Here is a 15,271-nt window from a genome sequence, read left to right as displayed (position 1 = left end):
CAACCAGACAGAACAGATGCTGCAGAAAGCGTCTCTCTCTCTCTGCACAAGTCTGCTTTACCTTTCCCAAAAATGCTATCCCCTCCCGTCCACAGGCTGTGCCCAATATTGCGGTTTGGGCACGATCAAATCTGATATTTCTTCTGCAGAGAATTATGGACTTGTGAGAGGTTTCTACTTGGAGATATTACCAGATTGCAAGGTATGTTAGTTATGGGACTCTCTAATGAGGGTGCCCCCTTTAGATAAAACAGTCATGTGACCTAGATCGCCCCCTGTAGCACGTCACCCTCTTCCAAAAAATTGTCACAAAGCAAAGCTCTTACCTTCACCTTCTCTTCCAGTCTCCCCAGCCGCACGCTGCCTTCCATCATCTGAGACAGGACGCCTTGTTTTTCAGCTTCCAGACCTTTAGTCTAAACAGAATAGTCACAGAATTAAAATGAAGTGTAATGAGGTGTCACTTGGGTGAGGGTTGGACGGCCAGAATTACCACCGGTGCCAGATGTTCTCGCTGGGGTGAGCAGCAGACGCCCAGAATTACCACGGGTGCCAACCGTTATCATTGGGGTGAGCGGCAGACGCCCAGAATTACCACAACACATTACCCATGATAGTTCACAGCGCAGGGATAAAGCACCCAGTGAGGTCACAGCGCAGGGATAAGGCGCCCAGTGAGGTCACAGCACAGGGATAAGGCACCCAGTGATGTCACAGCGTAGGGATAAGGCGCCCAGTGAGATCACAGCGTAGGGATAAGGCACCCAGTGAGGTCACAGCGCAGGGATAAGGCACCCAGTGAGGTCACAGCGCAGGGATAAGGCACCCAGTGAGGTCACAGCGTAGGGATAAGGCACCCAGTGAGGTCACAGCGTAGGGATAAGGCACCCAGTGAGGTCACAGTATGACAAGCAGAAGATACAGTGTGAGGTTTTCCCCCCACCAGACACCAATGGGCGCCGCAGCACTTCTGAAGCCCTGTTAGAATTAACTTTCCAAAAATGCTGAGTTCATCTTGTCATCACGAAAGCCAACCTGGAGCGGCGAGAGTATGATGGATGCTGACAGTCCGCCCGATGCGACTTGCCAGCTTGTTATAACTGCTCTACTCCAGAGATTGGAGAAGGCAAGAAACCAGATCCTCTGTCACACCAACGACAGAGCGAATAAAGCAAGAAAATGGAACGGAGACATCCACACGACCCAGCTGCAGTCAGCTGAGGATGATGCAGACCGACAGTAATACCACCCTCATTATCCCATATGCTGGAGTATTCAGAGGTCATAGGAAACTATATCAGACGCCATCACTTCTTTAACCACTTGCGTACCACCGAGCGGCTCCTTCAGAGTCATTTCATATGCCTGCTGTATTATGCGGCAGCAATTACCGTACTTGGCGGATGCAGCAGGACAACACTGCGGCACTATCTCCCTTAGGTGACCGCCGCGGCATTTAGGTGGTTAGTAAGATCAGGGGCGTTCCCTCTGTCACCCGATCGTGGGACAATAATGGGTTGGAGTAGCCCCCAAGACCCGCTATTGGTAGGGACATTGGTCGTGCGTCAAAAAGATAGGAAAGTGATGCTGCCGTCAGTAATCGTGAATGTGAGAGTGTTCCAGCACAGAATATCAGCAGACGCAGAGAATAAAAACTGGTTCCATTTTTTTAAAGTTAATTTTCCAGCATATTCCATGTAAGTCGTTTGTGAGGGTATGTGCAGCAGATTGCAGCAAATGTGCCTAAAATATGCAGGGATTTTAATGAAAAATTCAGTGTAACATATGCTTGTATTATTTTTTTTTTTTACATGTGTTTTATGCATTATTACCCCATTTATTTAAATGGGGAAAGAAAAAAAAAACACTCACGATGCGATAAAACTGTGCCGGACCAATAGCGAAAAATCAAAACCTTCCATCATAGGGATCACTATAAGTTGTAGGTTACCCACCATATTAACGAGCTCATCTCTCTCCCCAGCGATGCTCTCCGCCAGGGTTATAAGATTGGCCAGATACTGATGTGCTGTCACCTCCTTCTCCATCGCGTCCTCCAGCTGCTGCTTTAGCTGGCCGACCCTCCTCTGCAGCTTCCTGAAAGCACAAATACGTAGAAAACGGATGAGTGGCGGCACAATTCGGTAATGCGGGGCTGGGCGGCTTGCCATGAACACAATGCATTACATTATACAGTCACCAGATGCTTAATTACCGGCGGCACGTCAAGCTGAAATCCCTAATTGTCGGGCTACTGGGTATATAACGACCTGTTACACGGCGGTGGAGGTGCATGCAATGATATCATTCTCTGCACGGCATAAATACTAATGTTCTGTATTCACTGCATGCATTAAAACCCCGGCGCACGTCATTTCAGGTGGGATATAAAGACTGAGGGCATGGTGCGCCCGTGTTCCGACACAAAGCAAAAGCACTTAATGAAGCAAATTCTCCATATCTGGGATTTGTAGCCTAAACCTTGACGTGGCTCACGGACTGCAGACGCCGGAAATGTCGGGTTTCTGAGGATCTGAGCAATTCAGTACCCAATCCCCAAAAGTCAGGAAGCCATGTATGGTGCCAATTAGAATAGCTGAAGAGCAGAGTATTTATGGTACCCCAAAAATTGTCCCCCTTGCAAAATAAAAAAAACATCACATACTCCACTCCTGCAGTGGCCCATCTCCAGCGACGTCGGCTCCAGGTCAACCGTGGCTCACACATTCAAGAAGAAGAGCACAGCGCCTAATAGCGGACGCTCATAATAATGTCACGCGAACCCCGGCAAAACCGGACTGGATACCACTGGAGCAGCGTTGGTGCATGAGGCGAGTATATGGTGCTTTTATTTTACTAAGGGGACTACTTCATTTAAAAAGAGGTTGTCCAACGGGCATAAGGGGCCAAGGATTGGGGACATATATACAAGAAGAGGCCCAGCATGGAGGACATATATACCAGGATAGGGCCCAGGATGAGGGACATATAACCCTGGATGGGAGAGTATACGGGGAAGGGGGGGGGGGAACACGTTTATCTTTATAGGATTTAGAAAGCTACAAGGGTCCATACATCTGACCTACATGCAGGGGGGCGACATGACCAAATCTTGCACCGGGGCCCATCAGACTCTAGATACGCCACTGCCTGTAATGTCTCCAGTGCTGGAGGGATTGCAGGTTCAATCATACATTTAGGGTTGACATTTTGTTTGTTTTTAGGGGGGCACGTAGTGTTCTTTCCTGAGCCTAAACAATGCCAACCTTCTGGACTTTTTAGTCGCCTCCACTTCCGCTTCGAGGATCTTGTTGTCTGCCGATAGGTCGTTCCTCTGGAGCAGCAGCGCCTTTTTCTCCGCCTGCAGGGCAGAGATCTTTCCCATCAGATCGTCTGCGTCTCTCTTGCCATCCTCCTGCTGCTGCTGAAGTTGTCTGCCGGAGAAGAGCACAATCACAAGGCAATGAAAATGGACCCGAAACCTTCATTACTCTGCAAAGGAATTTCAATTTCGTGCAACATTTCTCTGGAGTGTGAGATATACTCCACAATGCTCCTGCGGTGGAGCGGACCTGATGGATGAGGAGGGGGATGGTGGAAAGAACAGCTTCTTGGTCTAATATTGATATTAACACTGGAAAGATCAAACCAGGGCAGAAGATGCAGAGGAAATCAGTCTGGATGATTGAGGATGAAGCGTGAAAGAGATTGCTTCCTGCCTCTGGGCTAGTGATTCCAGATGATGAAACAGATGACTGCTCAGAGCACAATGAGATGCCCTAAAAATGGCAGAAAAGTCAGCAGGAGCCTAATCAGCTGCTGCATTAAAACGGCGCGCCATGCTCCTTAAAACGGCGCGCCATGCTCCTTAAAACGGCGCGCCATGCTCCTTAAAACGGCACGCAATGCTCCTTAAAACGGAGAGTGATGCTCTCCATTATCAATCCTTCAGGGTGGATACTTGGACAAAAAAAGGATAGACGGTGGGTCTTAAAGGGGTATTACCACTGTACAAAGAGAGGGCTCATATTGTTAGGGACCGATCCGGAGAATGAGGCGGCTTTGGGGTCGGTTTACCTTTTGTTCCCCCTTTTATTATTTTATTTTTTCTGCAAGTGCAGCTGCAGCCAATCACTGACCCCCTACGGCTTGTGCCTACTAAGCTTGTTGTCAATGTGATGTCACAGCTGCAGCCAATCAACAGAGACAGAAGCAGCGGTAGAGACACACGGTCCTAATGATGAAAACTTTACACCTGCTTCAGGGTTTAAAAGGGGTTGGTCGCTGCTGATCACGTCCACGTCGGGGGTCCTGATAAGGTGGCGTCTGCACATACCTGCCACACAAGCATACTAACCAATCGGACAGGTGCACAGAACCCGCCAAGGAGGTCTGCCCATCCTGACAGCTATAGGAAGCCACAGCGTTATCAGCGACGATCAACTACCAATGTGGAAGCGGGCGGCACCAGACAACCCCTTTAAGGGTGAAGACCATAGCATCCCTTAGACTCCGCACCCGAGAGCAGGCAACAGCATGGAGAATCCATATTTCCGGCACGTAACATCTATGAGAGAGATAACCATCAATGACAATGAACCCGAGATATGGCTCATTCACAGATGGCGCGGACGTGTGCTACATTCACTTTCTGCATAACGTACGGCTTTCTCTGCTCAGATTGTCCTTCATCTGCATAAATCATCAAATGAATTATTTGTAGCCAAAACATATTACAATAAATGATAAAACATAAGTGGGACATGACCGGATCAGACTGACGGCCATTATATTCCCTGGGGGGTGGGTGAGGTGGTCTACAAGGGCTGATCAGAAATGTCTAAAAAGGACTAGTCACTTGCCAAAAATAAGTGATGTTTTAACCTGGTGTAAACGCCGCTGTTCTCCTGAATTTGGCAATGTTTTACTTTTATTTCTGACCGTCTCCATTCCTGAGATATGGCCTCTTCTTCCCTGTACATAAGCCTTGTCTTTTTAACCAACTGGGCGTGGTGTAGATCAGACGACCACACCCACTTAGCTAAAAAAGGATACATTTATATACAAGGAACATGGGGCCATATATCTCAGGATTAGAGGGGAGAAAGAAAACAAGAAAAACATGGCCGGATTCAGGAAAGCAGCAGCAATAATAATAAACACATTTATTGCAAGTGACAGGTTCGCTTTAAAAAGCATCTGCCATTTCACCCATGATTAGAGCAGATAAAGCTGTTGTTGGTGCATATACCAGTCTAATATGTCCTTGAACAGTCTTGATTAGCCTGCTCTGTAATTTGCCAGCCATCAGCATATTACCAGCACCAAAGGTGCTGGAACTTCCTTTTTCCTTACTTCCGCTTGCCTGCCCTGAACTGAAAGCCTGCCTCTCTGCGTGCAGCGTGAAGCAGAGACAAGGACGCGTCTATACTCCCGGCATAGATATAACGCTGCGACCCAACTTCTGGCAACCCGTCTCGGCGTCTCTGCTACTTGTTGTCAACAGGCAATGGTCGGCAAGATAGATGGAAGTAAAAAACTTAGAGAGGGAGGCAGCACGTGTATCCTCCTTTCTGTTGCAATTATTTATATACCAGACTGGCGTTGCTTTTTCTTCCCCAGTGGTGCACACTCATGCTCAGTCACTCTCCCCATTTCCAGGTTCCTGCATACATCAGATGCCTGCTTGTCAAGAAAGGAGCAGAGCCTCAGTATAGCTTAGAAGACTTTTCTTGGAAGTAAGAAGCTGCCAGATGAGGAAGGAGATTGATTCTATTAAGAAGGGCACATGGAAGCAAAAATTTATTAAAAATTAAATTTTTATGCTAGTAATACTGAAGGTTATTTTAAAACAATCATTAAAGGCCTTTCAAGATTTTTGTATTAAAGGTAAACCCTTTTGGACACACAGTGGTGAATGAGGAATATGTAGTTGTTAAAGTAGCATTCAGAAAGTTAGGATTTACTACACTACAAGTTGTAAAGATTTACAGGGATATTCCCAATCTACACATTAATAGCATCTCCAGAAAAAACGCCATAGATGTCTGAAAGGTGTGGACCCTACTCATCTCAAGAACTGTTGCTCCATCCGGTCAGGGAGGGAGTTTTTCTATGACTGTTATAGAAATAAATGGAGCGAGCTGCACTTATGCATGGCCACTTTCCACTAGTCGCTGGGGAAATCCTCTCTCCAGAGATATGTGTAGATCTTGAAGGTCTGACAATCACTGATGTCATATCCTGTGGATAAGGCGGAGGCTACACGGCAACATGTGTTGCGTGACTCTGAAATTGCAATGATTCATTGTAACATTGGATGTATTGACATCCTATTTTGTCGCTTTATGACCACGACATAGATTCACAAATGTTTCCATGTTGTTTGTTGCAAGCATCACACTTGCCATATGCTTCAATGCAAGTTCCACGCGACCTTCAACTTATCTGTTTTATACAATAGTCATGCACCTTTTCTGAGATCACTTTCGTGCTACACGGTATGGTATAGCCTTTGCCTAAGTGTCTAAAGTCAGAAAACCCCTTTGAATTGATGCAAACATGTCACTGGGACAAAAATAAAAGTGTTGTTGCCATCAGTTGTTTCTTCCCTGATGAGTGGAAATCTCATCGGTGCAAACTTTATGGTCTAGCGGACTGAAAACTTCCAGCACTAATAACTGATTAGGGGCAGATAATAGGAAAGCCGATATGTGCCTCGGATGCTTGAAGAGCCAAATCTGAAACGCTGAGCTATTCCGGTCAGACATTACAGAGGAATCATTTCCGACCTTTGATCCCCCTTTGTGCCGCTGATCTGCTCGGTGCGCCAGTACAAAGTGAATAAATGTTGATGGGAGATGTTACTACTCATTACACGGGGCGAGGAGCTGTACCTTTTTAATTCGTTCACCATGGCAACGTGCTCCTCGGCGGCGACTCTGCCATCCATGTTCGCCTTCAGCTCGTTGTACTTGGAGCGTAAAACTTCCTGCTGCTTCTGAAATTCTGACAATTCTTCCTCTTGACTCCGCTTTGTAGATTCCAAAACCATTAGCTGCTTGGTTAATTGGGAGGCTGCGAGGGGGAGGAATATTTAGGTTAATCTATGGCGAACGCTGCGTCGTACATGACAAGGTCACTTTACGGCATAATTCCAGTAATCAATAGTTCGGCCCTGCAATGCAAATGTCTATTTAAATTCTATTTCCCTAAGGCGGCTGCAAGTAACAAGCATGAGCCGAAGATGGAAGGAGCCATTAAAACCAGCTCCGAGCATCTACATGCAAACTGTGTGATGATCGGCTGCATAACCAATATCACGACACTTCAAGTCGCTCTTATGCTGCTAAGCAAATCAGATTTATGTCTTAAAGATGCAAAAATAAAAATCTGCATAGCTATAATGGGAAAATGTAAATTATGATTTTCAAACTCCTGCAATTTCAAGCACTGGGAACTTTCCTGCACCAGGGTTGCATTAAAAATTTTGCAACGCCTCTACATATCACAGTACATTAAAAAATGACTTAAAAGTCAAATTTTAGAGGGTGGTTCACCAATGAGGAGCCTCGTTCTGGCTCCTGCTTTATACGACTTACCGGTAACTTCCATATGTTAAAAAATGGTCAAAAAAGTTTTTAAAAAAAGGCTGTTCTAAAAGTGTACATGAACTTTAAGCTCTCTTTATTTGTTTAGAGTAAAATCACCGTATCAAAATTGTAAGCTACCGCTTGCAAAGAGCGGAAGAGGTCTCTGTCAGTCCCATAGATGTTAACAGAGCAGAAGTGCACATACACAACTACAGCTCCGTTAAAAAAAAAAAAGGAGCCTCGGGAACCCCATTCTTGTGATTTTTGGGGATTTCAGTGGTGGACCAATCCCAAAAAATGATCAGCAAAAAAGTCAGCTATATTGGGAATAGGTGTGATGAGTAAGTGTGCCCGGGTAAGGTGTTATCTGAGCATGCTCGTGTCCTAATAGAGTATTTTCACAGTGCTCGAAAAGTATGCTCGAGTCCCCGCAACACATGCAGGGATTGCCTAACAAACAGGTAATCCCAGCAAATGTTGCGGCTCTCGAGCAGCGGCGGCGGCTCATGCGTATTTTTCGAGCACGGATTAGGACACGAGCATGCTCGGATAACACGTCATCAGACCACGCTCGCTCATCACTAATGAGGTTATAGATATTGGAATAACTGTGTCACCTGCTGGTGATACACGGGGTGCAAAGTATCAGAGCCAGAGGCAAAGAGTCTAACGGCCTCCAGGAAAATCCAGGGCAGGTAATCTCACCTTCTTGGACATGTTGGGAGTGAGTCTCTCGGCTTTTTCCTTCTTGCAGTTCTAGTCTCTCTGTCAGAATACTGTTCTCTTCCTGGAGGAGTTTATAATGAGCTTGCAGTCGATCCCTAAAACGAGAGGTGACAATCAATCAATGGTAAATTATCATAAAGATTAATATTTGTAGGGGAAAAAAAACAAAGACAGACTGGACCCCTCTACCTCGGAGTTACATTAGAACCAGTGGTGCCAGCAGTGGATCTTGATGATTTGCCCAGTAGAACTTTCCTCAGATGATCAATTAATAACCTCACCAATAGCAGCCGAGCCTGGAAGTGCCAGGATTTCTGCGTGTGGCTCATACTCCAGACTGACGAAATAGGGAATTTTTTCAGCAGCATTTTTCATTTTTTCCAGCATTCCCAACTTTTCCTTTTTGCTGTGCCAATTCCATCGTTGAGGCGTACAGACACACACACACACACATTACATATATTTAGAAAGAGATAAAAGAATATATAATTACCACTCCTTATTAGAAACAGGGTGCTCCTGTTTCAAAAGCTGGTGTAGTTTTTCATTCTCCCCGATAACATCTTTCACTCTCATTTTGAAGGTTTTCATTTCCTCCTAATCAGGATGGGTGTAAAAAAAAAAAATAAAAAAAGAAACAATCAAGAACCAACTAAAATTGAGAAATCATACCCACATCAAATGACCCTAGAGAGCAATAATCAGATCGTCCGTACTCAGATCTGTTCTCCTGTCTTCACGCATGTTACATTTTGACTTTGCAGAAGAACAAGTGGAGGCATAAAAACTTCCAGAAGTCTAAAAACTTCTCTGGCTCATTAAAAAAAGTCAAAAATACACCTAAAAATTAAAGGAAACATGTACAAAATGTATTTTATTTTATACATATCCCCTTAATTTCTGAAGAACTGTTCGCTAATACGCCATGCAAGAGATCTTCAGATTTAAAAGATACGGTAGGTGTATGGAAAAGTGACCCAATGACAGCATATAAATGGCATCTTATGGTATCAACTAGATGGTGGCCCGATTCTAACGCATCGGGTATTCTAAAATATGTATGTCCACGTAGTATATTGCCCAGTCACATAGTATATTGCCCAGCCACGTAGTATATTGCCCAGCCACGTAGTATATTGCCCAGCCACGTAGTATATTGCCCAGCCACGTAGTATATTGCCCAGCCACGTAGTATATTGCCCAGCCACGTAGTATATTGCCCAGCCACGTAGTATATTGCCCAGCCACTTAGTATAATGCCCAGCCACTTAGTATATTGCCCAGCCACTTAGTATAATGCCCAGCCACGTAGTATATTGCCCAGCCACGTAGTATATTGCCCAGCCACGTAGTATATTGCCCAGCCACGTAGTATATTGCCCAGCCATTTAGTATATTGCCCAGCCACATAGTATATTGACCAGCCACATAGTATATTGACCAGCCACGTAGTATATTGCCCAGCCACGTACTATATTGCCCAGCCACGTAGTATATTGACCAGTCACGTAGTATATTGCCCAGCCACGTAGTATATTGCCCAGCCACGTAGTATATTGCCCAGTCACGTAGAATATTGCCCAGCCACGTAGTATATTGCCCAGTCACGTAGTATATTGTCCAGCCATGTAATATATTGCCCAGCCACGTAGAATATTGCCCAGCCACGTAGTATATTGCACAGCGAAGGAGTATACAGCACAGAGCCATGTAGTATACAGACTTAAAATAAAAAATAAACATATACTCACCCTCCGTTGAAGTCCTGGCGCCTGTGTGCGGCGCACGCGGCAGCTTCCGGTCCCAGGGTTGGTATGGGCGCAGGAACTGTGATGACGTCGCGGTCACATGACCGTGACGTCATGGCAGGTCCTTGTCGCATACCATCCTTGCCACCGGAACCTGCCGCTTGCGTGGAGCGGTCACCGGAGCATCGCGAGGAGCGGGAAAGGCGCCGGAATGTGAGTATATGATGATTTTTTATTATTTTTAACATTAGATCTTTTTACTATTGAGGCTGCATAGGCAGCCTCAATAGTAAAAAAGTTGGTCACACAGGGTTAATAGCAGCGTTAATGGAGTGCGTTACACCGCGGCATAACGCGGTCCATTAGCACTGCCATTAACCCTGTGTGAGGGCTGACTGGAGGGGAGTATGGAGCGGGCACTGACTTCGGGGAGGAAGGAGCAGCCATTTTCTTCCGGACTGTGCCCGTCGCTGATTGGTCGTGGCTGTTTTGCCGCAACCAATCAGCGACTTGGATTTCTATGACAGACAGAGGCCGCAACCGATGAATATCCGTGACAGAAGGACAGACAGAAGGACAGACAGAAGGACAGACAGAAAGACAGAAGTGACCCTTAGACAATTATATAGTAGAGAAGGATAAAATAAAAAAGGCATGTTTTAGTGATGGTGGTTCTGGTACAGAATTCATGTACTGGTGGTGATTCTGGTGCAGAATTCATGTACTGATGGTGGTTCTGGTGCAGCACTCATGTACTGACGGTGGCCCTGGTGCAGAGTTCATGTACTGACGGTGGTTCTGGTGCAGCACTCATGTACTGACGGTGGTTCTGGTGCAGAGTTCAGGTACTGATTGTGGTTCTGGTGCAGAATTCATGTACCGATGGTGGTTCTGGTGCAGAATTCATGTAGCGATGGTGGTTCTGGTGATGGATTCATGTAGCGACGGTTGTTCTAATCTCGTACACATATAACAATCCATAATAGGTCAGATGACATGCTACATGAGTGCTCAAACCACAGATCTATAAATATCCATGCTCGTACAACATGAAGGTACACTGTGATCTAAATATTGCATCCGATTGTATTTTGGGCCCTCATCATCCTCGTTTTGGTGGAAATATAAAACCATTATAACTGGAATCCTAATGGCACAATTTTATCGTAGAAACGCATTCAAGCTCCTGAACCTCAAGTCATTTCCACATTATTAGCTTCTCTAAATCCACACTAATAGAAACAGACGCATTTGAGGCCCCCTCACCAACACTTATAGAGCTGTAAATAACTGGAAACGGGGCTTTTAACCCCTTAACTGCCACAGGAAACCTGTGAAAACACTGACATTTCTGGATTAAGTAGAACTTAAGTACCACTGTTTTTTACAGAATATATCTGCAATAATGTATCCCCAAAAAAGGAAAAAAAAAAGTAACTAAACTACGCATGCTTTATGTTTTCAACTTGTTTCGCCAGATGAAACCGCGCAGCCAAAGTGTGCAGCCATCTGCTGTAAAATGTGCAGCGCTGGTGCCAAATCCACTTCTGTCTATCCGCAGGTGAGATGCTCCTGGGAGAAGTCACCGAGGACTATGAGCAAAACAATATTTCGGAAATAGCTGATCCGTGTAAACTTAATTCTGCTTTATTTAGCCAAGTGATATTTGGGGAATAAAGAAAATAAAATTATTTAGTCTATCGTAGAGCGGTCCATAGACAATCTAAAGATTGCATGGGACAACCGTTTCCTATATGCAGGCAGAAATCTCCGGCACACGGACCGTGGAGTTTGACCAAAGATTTGCTGAAATTGCTGCTTTGCACAAGGGTGGGTAAAGTTGGAGATCGAGCTGCTGTTTTTACTGTACCCTCTGACCCTGGATGATAAGGCAGCAAATATAAAACCTTTCACCTACATTCCCACGGATCGGCAGCGGAGGTCCGGCAGCAAGGAAGGTGTGTTGGAGATGAACATTACCAATCGGCGGGTTCAGAACACATTAAGATAAAATGGACGGGGGGCCTTTATAAAGCAAGTCACGGTCGTTATGGTTAATTGGTTGTAGTCAGTTGGATATGGTTCCCCCGGGTATCTGGTAAGGCAATGCTAGTTACCAGGCTTCTGACAACACATCGGCCTTGCTGCTGCCTGCGCAGGCAAATTACCTTGTAAACCCTCCCTGCCGGCCATTAATATGTATGAAAACAAGTAGGCTCGAAGGAATTTGCTTGCTTAACAGATGAGAATAATCAGCGACGAAGGTGAAGAAAACGTAGTTAGACCTACCGGTAATTGTATTTCCAGGAATCCATCCTGACAGCACCATTGGAGGACGTCCTTCTTACCCTCAGTGGGACAGGAACAACAAGCTGTTAAAAGGACCCTCCCCACTCCACCCACCAGTGATTTTTTAAGTACCACATCTGGATGGATGCAAAAAAAAGAGAGTTTATTAACAGTCATACACCAATGTTACATCACATTAGCCAATAGTATAAACTTGCAGTGGGAGGGAACTAGTAGTGCGATCAGGATGGATTCCTGGAAATACAATTACCGGTATGTCTAATAACCGTTTTCTAGTTCACCACCTGACAGCACCTTGGAGAAATACCAAAGGATGGTAAACGAGGGTGGGACTACTGCATGTAATACTTTTCTACCAAAAGCTAACTGATCTGATGAGACATCTAATTTATAGTGTCTAGCAAAGGTAAAAAGACTGGTCCAAGTCGCCGCCCTACAGATTTGCTCAGCTGAGGCTCCCCCCTTCTCCGTCCATGATGTAGAGATAGCTCGAGTTGAGTGGGCTCTAAGAATATCCGGGGGATCTTTCCCTTGGTCTGTATACGCTAAGTTTATGATGGTTTTGATCCACCTAGCAATGGTTGATTTTGCTGCCTTACAACCTCTATTTGGACCCCCGTACTGTATGAACAAGTTAGTGTCCTGTCTCCAACCTTCCGTCGCCCCCAGGTATTTTAGAACCGTCTCCCTAACGTCAAGGTTAGGGTAGACCCCTTCATTTGTGTTTCTAGGGTGTTGGCAGAATGAGGGAAGGATTATCTCCTGATTTATATTCGTTGAGGATACTACCTTGGGGAGGAAGGCTGGGTTAAGTCTTAAGACTATCCTGTCGTCAAAGATCTGAAGATATGGGTCCTGAGTGGAAAGAGCCTGCATCTCCCCCAATCTTTTAGCCGACGTGATGGCAATCAGGAAGGCAATTTTAAAGGAGAGATTGGATATGCCCATATCTTCTGATAACAAGAACGGGGTTTTACACAGGGCATTAAGGACCAGGTTTAGGTCCCAAGGAGGAGTTGATTTTCTCACAAGTGGTCTCATTCTCTGCGTGGCACTGGAAAATCTTGCTATCTAAGGATGGGAGGCTAGTGACATATCAAAAAAGACACGAAGCGCTGCAATTTGTACTTTTAAAGTACTAGGCCGGAGGCCCTTCTCAAAACCGAGTTGCAGGAAGTCAAGGATTTTGGGAATGTCAGGTTTTGAAGTATCCACAGGAACCTCTCCTAGGAAGGAACAATAACGCTTCCAGATTTTGTTATAAATCGCTGAGGTCACCGGCTTCCTGCTTGCCTGGAGTGTGGTAATGACCTCTTCTGACAGGCCTCTGGATCTTAGGGTTTGCCGTTCAGGATCCAAGCAGATAGGTGTAAAGAGTCCGGGTCTTTGTGGAACACCAGCCCCTGTAGTAGAAGGTCTTGCCTGTTCGGTAGTAAGATTGTGACATTCTGGATAGTAGAGAGAACCGTCTACTTTTTGACCAAAAAGGAACCACCAGGATTACGGTTGCTCTCTCATCTCGTATCTTCCTGAGTGTCTTCGGTATCAAAGGAAGAGGCGGAAATGCATACAGAAGACCTTCTCCCCAATACTGAGACAAGGCGTCTACTGCTGTGGCTCCATTTAGAGGATTGAGAGAGAAAAATGCTCTGGTCTTTGCATTCGACCTGGTGGCAAAAAGATCCACCTGAGGTGTTCCCCACTTCTGGTACAGGCTGCTGAATATTTCTGGGTTCAGTTCCCATTCTCCGGGATGTACAGATGTTCTGCTCAAGAAGTCTGCTACTTGATTCTTGGCGCCTTCCAGGTGAACTGCCGAGATGGATTTGACAGATTTCTCCGGCCATCTGAAAATTTGGCCTGCTAGATGTTGCAGCGGTGGATGTTTCGGACCTCCTTGGTGTCTTAGAAATGCCACTGCTGTGACATTGTCGGACAGTATCCTTACGTTTCTGCCCCTGACCTGTGACTGGGCCTGGTACAACACCTTCCAGATCGCATACAGCTCCCTGAAGTTTGACGACCTTGCAGCAATCTGAGGAGTCCATTCTCCCTGGTAATGTCTTTCCTATATGTCCGCCCCATCCGAATTGACTGGCGTCTGTGGTAACCTTAACACAGGGATCGAGGATCCATGGAACTGCCTCTTTTAGGTTCTTCAGTGTGGTCCACCAGGTTAGGGATTTCTTTACTGACGGAGAAACAATCATCTTCCTGTCCAGGGAGCCCAGTTTCCTGTTCCAAGATTTCAAAACCCCTCTCTGCAATCCCCGCAAGTGGAATTGGCTCCATTTCACACAGGGTATGCATGCCATCATAAAGCCCCGAATCCTCACTGCCACTCTTATGGAGGGGGTACTCCTTCTGAATTGGTGTATGTGCCTGATCAGGGCCTCCTGTCTGTCTTCCGGTAAAAAAGATGTTCTGACATTGGAGTCTAAAATGACCCCCAAAAAGTTCATTCTGGAATTTGGGACCAGGCATGATTTCTTCCAATTCACAATCCACCCCAGGTCTTGTAGAATGGAAAGTGTGAAGCTGCAGTATATCTCGAGAAGTTTCTCTGATCTCGCCATTATCAGAAAGTCGTCCAGATATGGCACTATGGTCACATTATGGTTTCTTAGATAGGCTACAACTTCAGGCATTAGTTTGGTGAATATTCTGGGCGTCGAAGCAAGCCCGAAGGGGAGACATCTGAACTGGAAGTGATACATTATTCCTTTGTTCATTAGGGCGAATCGCAGAAACTTTTTGTAGGAAGTGTGTATTGGGACATGGTAGTATGAATTGCTTAGCTCTAAGGTGCACATCACCATGTCTTTGTCTATGAGAGGCGTTGTGGAATTTATAGATTCCATCCTGAATCTTTTCTACCGGACCCACCTGTTTAGG

The 15,271-nt window shown here is 45.6% G+C and overlaps 1 protein-coding gene across 3 annotated transcripts in view; it reads right to left on the bottom strand.

Annotated features, from left to right (window-relative positions):
* CEP89 (centrosomal protein 89) overlaps nt 1-15,271 on the bottom strand; it is a 359,859-nt gene that overhangs the window by 36,553 nt on the left and 308,035 nt on the right. For all 3 annotated transcript variants that reach the window (XM_069739248.1, XM_069739246.1, XM_069739247.1), the window contains exons 11-16: nt 8,812-8,915; nt 8,298-8,413; nt 6,897-7,077; nt 3,267-3,434; nt 1,956-2,097; nt 327-416 (exon numbers count right to left, since the gene is read on the bottom strand). In XM_069739248.1, coding sequence (XP_069595349.1) covers nt 327-416; nt 1,956-2,097; nt 3,267-3,434; nt 6,897-7,077; nt 8,298-8,413; nt 8,812-8,915 — 801 coding nt within the window. The remainder of the gene's footprint in view (nt 1-326; nt 417-1,955; nt 2,098-3,266; nt 3,435-6,896; nt 7,078-8,297; nt 8,414-8,811; nt 8,916-15,271) is intronic.

Source organism: Ranitomeya imitator, chromosome 9, assembly GCF_032444005.1.
Source record: "Ranitomeya imitator isolate aRanImi1 chromosome 9, aRanImi1.pri, whole genome shotgun sequence".
Taxonomy (NCBI): Eukaryota; Metazoa; Chordata; class Amphibia; order Anura; family Dendrobatidae; genus Ranitomeya; species Ranitomeya imitator.
Note: the sequence above shows the minus strand (reverse complement) of the source record. Positions and strands in the feature narration are given on the sequence as shown.